The 7,319-nt window shown below is 45.9% G+C and overlaps 2 protein-coding genes across 2 annotated transcripts; one reads left to right on the top strand and one right to left on the bottom strand.

The window, feature by feature from the left end:
* EDB93DRAFT_1096639 (uncharacterized protein) lies at positions 1-738 on the top strand (the record flags this gene model as incomplete). The annotated part of the gene is made up of 1 exon (XM_041446808.1): positions 1-738. A coding segment is annotated over one exon (738 nt), but the record flags the coding sequence as incomplete, so codon positions are not given.
* A 1,635-nt stretch (positions 739-2,373) lies between these two features.
* On the bottom strand, positions 2,374-3,599 carry EDB93DRAFT_1257148 (uncharacterized protein; the record flags this gene model as incomplete). The annotated part of the gene is made up of 4 exons (XM_041454067.1): positions 2,374-2,840; positions 2,891-3,032; positions 3,091-3,327; positions 3,408-3,599. The coding sequence occupies 4 exons, from the start codon at positions 3,597-3,599 to the stop codon at positions 2,374-2,376; spliced, it is 1,038 nt and encodes a 345-aa protein (XP_041300932.1).
* Between the last annotated feature and the right edge of the window lie 3,720 nt (positions 3,600-7,319).

Raw genomic sequence — 7,319 nt, 5'->3', positions numbered from 1 at the left:
TCACTGGAGCTTTCCAACCACGATGTAGGACTCAGACCAAAGTTTGGTCTGTTTGAAGCAATCCTGAAAGTGTGTCCCCTGCTGCAAAGGCTTGTAATCATGGACTCTGGGCCCATCCTTTTTAGTTTATTTGAACACAACGATGCCATATCACTTCCCAATATCAAGGAATTTCACTTCGGATTCAGCGATATGGCTTATACGGAGGTGCTGCTCAGTCGCCTCGATGCCCCAAACCTTGTCACACTTTCGATTGAGGATCTACTTACCCTCCACCCACTCCCCAGTTGTGGTTCAGTGGGGAACACCAAACATCTCCTGAACTACTGTGCAACTGGCTTCAGTGAGCACCCCTTAGCCATACCCAGAAGCTCTGTGCCATTTCCTAAACTGCAGTGGTTGTTGCTGCACAGGGTTGTTGCACCCATAAATGCATTTAGGCCTCTCGTTTCTATACCAGAACTGTGTCATCTATTGCTAGTTGACACCACAAATGTGCTCGCAGCTCTGATACTGGAGCTGGACTCAACCACACCACACCCTGCCCTGGAGTCTATCCAGGTCTTCCCCATTACACAAGAAGAGGTCTCAAGGTTGCAAGTGCTCAATGGCACACATCTTGTGTTTCAGAGAGATGAAGAGTCAAATCCGTCGAGACGCGATATGAACTTGCAGACGGTACTTATGAGACCATACCCAAAAATCCCGGCATGTGTCGCTTCATCTGGGAACACCTAACTGTCATGCATCACATCCTGCAGCAGCTCGAAAACGGCAGCATTACAGTTAGCGCGACAAAATTCATTCTCGCCATGCCAAGCGCAGTCATCGTTGGGCATAAGTGTACCTTCGAGGGTCGCGTACCCGAAGACACTAAGGTCCAGAAGATACAAGATTGGCCAGAACCTACTAACCAATTGCAAGTCCGTGGTTTCTTGGGAACCTGCAGTGTTCTTTGCATTTTCATCCGCGATTTCGCACGCAAAGTGTGCCCACTAACTAATCTTACCAGGAAAGATGTTCCGTTTGTCTTCAGACCTGAAGAACGTGAATCATATCAGATGCTCAAGGACTCAGCATTAGAGTCTCCCTCTCTTTGCCGCCTCGATTATGAGAGTGAGCATGAAGGCATCCTCGCCGTTGACACGTCCAACATCGCAATCAGGGTTTATTCTGCTGCAAGTAGGCGCAGATGGCAAGCAATATCCTAATCGTTTTGGCAGCATAGTGTTGAACAAGGTGGAAAGCCGATACTCGCAAGCGAAGCTAGAACTCTACAGACTATTTCGCGTGCTTCGCGTATTCATTTTTGGAGTCAAGAATCTCACCGTCGAAGTTGATGCGAAATATATCAAAGGTATGATCAATAATCCGGATTTGCAACCTAATGCAACCATCAATTGATGGATCACGGGCATTCTATTATTTTCATTCAAACTCGTTCATGTTTCTGCGACCAAGTACAAAGGTGTCGACGGTTTCTCAAGGAGCCGATGAAGATGATCGGAATAGATGACAAAAGTATAGACCATTTAGAGGCTAAGGAAACTATAGAACCCAATGAAGACAAACCCGAGCACGTGCAAGACAAATAGCGCACAGAGGCTCGCTCATTGCGTACTCTCATATCCACACCCCCACATCCTCAAACTCTTGACACCCGCACTTGTACATATCATTCCGCAATCACAATAACAAAGACATCGCAAAAATAAAGAAAACACAAAAACACAGTCCCGCTAGAAGTATTTACTCTCAGTTTTACCCCAGGTTTCGTCCGGCGATCTCAGTTTCTCTCTCGCATATAATCCGCCCATTCACTGAACATAACACAAACACAGACTCTATTATATTGCGCGCATCGCACGTAATACCCAAAACAGTATATACAGATAAGTTCTCCTAATTGACATGCGTGCACATAACCATCCACATAGACCTTCTATTTTCGAATGCACGAAGCCGTGCCACACACATTTTTAGACTATACCCGATCACTATAATCACTCACAGCAGGAATAGATGCAGACAGTCACATGAAGAAGACAAGTCGAGCGTGAAGCTCGTGCTATCACACGTATATCGCTAATTATCCTTCCTTTTTATTCTAACTATACCATGTTCACTCACAAGTACTATTTCATCTAAATCCAGGCCCAATGGACTCTCTGGACATGGACATGGACTCGGACTAGGACTTAGGTGAAGATCATGCAGACTCATAATAGGTGCAACACGAAACGACTATATTTGTACAGCATGGAAAGAAACAGTATAGTACAGCGCGCAAGCGCATGAGGCGACACAGAGTACAGTATAGGCGAAAAGGCGGCGCGCAGAGAAGAAAAAGAAAAGAGTATAGTAAGAGTCTATCTACTTCCGCGCCTGCTCCTGCCCCACAATGAAGTCATCCATCTCCTGCCCCATCACCCTCCATTCATCCAAAAATAAGTAGAGACAATTGCTCATCGCGATGAGCTCTTGCTGGTGTTTGCGGGCCTGGTAGTTGAGGTTCCACACGAAATGGTCGTAGTCCTCCTGTGAGGTGTGCAACCTGTCGACCTCCACCCAAAGACGCTCGTTGTCAGCGCTCAGGCACTCGAGCTCCAAATCATCCACGCAAACCCTCAAAGGCCCAGCGACAGGGCGCTCAGGCAATGGCTTCACCGGCCTGGGCACAGGACATGCTTTCTTCGGCACCTCCACGACCTCAACCTTAGACTCGCCAGAGTCGTCGGCGTCATCGGCCGTGGTCAGCTCTACCATCGGCGCACGTTCTTCGGCCATGCAACATACTTTGTGCGCAGGCCCAGCAGCCTCAGGTGCCTTGCATTTGGTAGCTATAAGCGATTATCAGAACATGAAAGCTAAAAACAGAAAGACAACTTACCAAAGTTGCACGCTCTGTGCGAGCACTCACAAGGACCACAGCGTGCGTTCTTGCCCTGCAAGCATTTTACGCCGCACTGGACGCAGTTCTCGCAAGGAGGGTCGAGCGTCTTGGGGCTGGTCGACATACGCCTGCCAGCCTTCTGTCAATGCAAATCAAGAGTCAGCCAGATGCGACAGAAAAGGAAGAAAAATACCTACAGGCTTACTCATGTCTGGGTTCTCCTCCCTCTCCTTTCCCTCCCCTTTCTCCTTATCTGTGTGAGCTGCACATGCTTCTGCCATGATCACCTCCACCACTTCTTTCCACCCGCTTACCGTCTTCCGCGCCACTGCTACCCACTTATTCAAATCCCTCAAGTCCTCCTTCTCCTCATCTCTGATGGGGAGCAATGTCTCAGCCTTCAGCGTGTTGCGCATGCAGACGTGCACATTGGCCTAAAGATGAGTCCAATCAATCAATGAAACACATTACACGCGAAGATGTGTGCCACTCACCTCAAAATGCGCCCACTCACGGAGCCACGACTCAATGTCCTCCAGACCGACGGCAACAGCGCGTTCCAGATGTGGAGTACACGGTCATCCTCAGATTCAACGACAGGCACAGGCTCAGGAATTTCCTGCGCCGGTGCAGCCTCGACAGGCGCCTGAGCCTCAGGCAAAGGCAAGTGCGGAGGGTCGAGTAAAGATAAGTCAAAGTTTGACATGATAAAAAAAAAGGATGATCACGGTTAATGCGAAAGATGATAGAACAACGTGTTGCCATGTAGTGCTCTTTTAAATGCGCTAACCACAATTATGTCAGCATTCATGATGATTCCCGAGGTCACGAGGCCAATTGCCGGCGCTTTGTTTTTGGAATATGGACCGCAATCACATGACACCTCTCGTCGAAATTTCTCTAAGTCCATTTGCACGAACGTGTGCGCGCGCTGACTGGGGACAGTCAGATTTTAAGGTCTCCTGCTGTTGTAGAGCCTCGTGTCTCCACAGGCACTTCCCTCAAATTCTCCCACATTCCCTACACACTCCAGCTCTAATCCCAAGGATACATCTTGCACAGTAGCACTTCATATATTTTACTTTGCAGATTCCATGTGCAGCCACTCGCACTTCGCATGCACTGCGCATCTGTGTTAGCATCGTCCGCATACTTGTCCATCTGTCCTCCCCATGTCCTCAGATGTCCATTGGTGCGTGTTCTTACTATATTCCCATTTTGACTAATTGTTTTCATTGCTAAATCTTGGCCTAGCACTACACGCGCAGCCGAGACCCTATTACCTATCTTGTGTACTTATTTAGCTTACTTGGCTTGCTACATCAGACCTATGCGCCTAGCCATCTTTACATATACTATCTCTTTACTCTATTTTCAAGGTCGATTTTCCGCCCACTTTCTGTGTGTCTCTAGATACTAAGAATTTTAGTCATTGTTGGCAAGTGACTATTTAAAGTCGCACACTTCGGTTCACAGTCTCCATCTTAGCATCAGCCAACCTTAGTTGGGGTGTTAACACTTGTGTTGTCTTGTCTTTCTCTTGCTTCTCTCGCTTGCTTGTCTCTTGCCTTTGCTTGTGCGCGCTACCTTCGCGTCGCACACCTCGACCTTCGCCTTTCGCACTCACGTGTCATCGCGCGCATTCGCCTTCCATATATTACATTGTTTCTGCTTCATGCATTACTCAGCCCTATTACTTTATTAGTTGTTTGGTGTCCCACTTTTTTTACAAAGAGAGGTTTCCTTTACTCAGTTAGCTGCCCTTGGGACAACGATTTCACTCACACCCGGTTCTATCTGTGCTTGCTTAGCTTAGCACCAACTTTCCCCACAGTTTAGATTCCTCATCTTCAGCATGCACATTGCATTGTATTTGCAGAACTCTCACACAATGTGTGATGGTGTGGCATGACATCATCATTAACATTGTATTTGAGTTGTACAACTTGGTCATTTTCATCTTATCTTCTTACTACTACAATGTCGTCTCCCTCTGTACTATCATCATTTTTTATGGAGCCTCCCCACACCAATTCTTTTGTCTCCCAAGGCTATACGTGTAAGTAGTATTGTTATCATTCATAAACAGGCTTGATTTTTTGAACAGGAATCAAAAGGGTGGGTATATGTGTTCGAAGAGCACACATGGGCACATGCCAGTTCCACCTGAGTCATTGGAGGGTCTCTGTCATCTTTTCTTCACCAAAGGCTGTCAGTGTGCATCTCCTTGCTCTCATCTTTTGGACTGCTTACTGGATGCTGATGGTGCTCTGCTCTGGTCATGGCATGCTCTCAGACGGTGCATGATCTTGTCTTCCGAGCCTTCTTAGCAAACACTGACTCTCTACTTAGTGCTCCCCCATATTTCACTCTATCTTTGATGGATTCACACACACATTGTTTCCTATATTCTTTACAGTGACCCGTTGATATCCGCATGGAAACGGGTACAGGTGCGAGTACGACTGCCCACACCCACAGGTTTACCCATGCAGTTCAAGCTGCTACGTGCCCTACACCTGCCTGTATGCTGCCGCGATACCTAGTACTACTCATGTCAAGCACTGTCTTAGCATGTTGTTTCCCGTCATATCAATCCATGTATTCTACTGTACTAAATTATATGGTGTTATATGATTTTATTTGAAAATTGAACAGAAAACTCATGTCGTCGGAGGAGATCGTGCCCCATCATGCAATATATGTGATTCCTACCAATGTCATATGTCTGTCTCTGATTTTTTGCGTAGGTGAGAAAAAAAACATATCATGCCTGTTCTCATCGTGCCACACCATAGTGGGTTTTTACTGGGGATCATGGCCTGACCATGGCTTTGGCCTGGCCTGAGGTACTGAAAAGCCAAAGCCGGTGGCCCAGGCCATGGCTTTGCATACTTAGTCAGCACAGTTACCAATTTGTTTCTTGGAACTCCCCTTTGGACTACATCACTATCATATCAGAAAACTTGGTGAGTCACAATATCCGTGAATCATTATAACTAACTTTTGTGTCATAGGTATATTTATTGTTACTATTTGTTAGCAAATCATTTGCCTGTCAATCCCTACTCCCTCGCAACTCTCTCACTGAGTGTATTTTTGGTGCTAGAGTCCAGCATGTCGAAGGCCAAAGGATCCAAGATGGATATGAGGGGAGAGTGATTCTCAGAGTGCGAGCACATCCAAAAGTGGGACAAGTGAGCAACACTTTGACATCGGCTCGTGCTTGTCTATATTTCAAATCTTTATTTCTATGATCCGCTAATTTTTTATGTGTGTAGTATCCTAGTTTACTAAGTACTTGCTCATTACAGTGTCATGCACCCCCAATTGATATTTTTCACCATATTATGTCCCTGCCTCGTACTAGTCTCTGATGGTCAGCACAATCCACACAGACAATGAAGATGAACTTCGCATTTTTGCGCACCCAGTCCGCAAAACAAAACATACAGCTGCACTTCTCCAGCATTCAGAGAAGGCGGCCCTCCCTTCCCAAACAAAAGCAATCAACGACTTCCGTGCTGCTGAAGCTGCAAAACTTGCCACTGAATGCCAACTAGTTGCTGCTGACCAAACCAAAAATTTTCCTGCTCCCGAGAACAGAAAAAGGGTATGGAGTGAAGGGATTTTTGACACTGACATTGAAAACAGTGATAACAAGCATGAAAATGCCTGTCCAAAATGTGAGTTCCTTCACATCTGTAAATGTATTTGTGTTAATTTGAAAACAGAAAAACAAGTCCATCAAGCCACTGTAACAGAAGATGGTGATGATGAGCATGAAAATTCCTGTACAAATCCCAAATGTGAGTTCCTTTGCTTTTGTTAATGTATCTGTTTTGCTCATTTGAAAACAGCACAATGGGTCCGTCAAGCCACTGTAATGGTTCGAGAAGATGTTGATGAGGACAGAATTCTTGCCAATATTGATGTCCAGCCAATTACTGACCCTGGTCCCTCACAAGAGGACAAGACCTATGACCTTGATAGATTTTTTGGTAAACCTTTTGAGCACACCAGTGCTAGTGGAATAGTGAAAAAGCATCATAAATGCACAGTTTGCATGTATGTTGTCTCACCTTTGTGTTATTATAAACCTTACATGTTCTACTTGCAGGGGTGACTTTATCATTGTGAACAAGCCAACTACACTACATCGACATGCCGAAGCTCGATTTGCGGGGAAATATAGGAAATGGGCCAAGGCCAATTCCTTTACGTCAAAATTGCCTGGTGATGTTGCTGCTAAAAAAAAGAAGGTCAGGCAAGCACAGCAAACCATTGATGCACATGTGACAGAGCACAAGATTTCAGAATGGGTCATCCCTTACTCTGACTAGTTGTTTTGAAAAGCTGCAATTGAGTGGCTCATCACAACAGACCAGGTATGATAGTATCATAAACTACTACTACACTATGCTAA

Source organism: Suillus bovinus (genome assembly GCF_016758785.1).
Source record: "Suillus bovinus strain UH-Sbo-P2 chromosome Unknown EDB93scaffold_158, whole genome shotgun sequence".
In the NCBI taxonomy this organism is placed as follows: domain Eukaryota; kingdom Fungi; phylum Basidiomycota; class Agaricomycetes; order Boletales; family Suillaceae; genus Suillus; species Suillus bovinus.
This window is presented reverse-complemented; position numbering and strand designations above follow the sequence as displayed.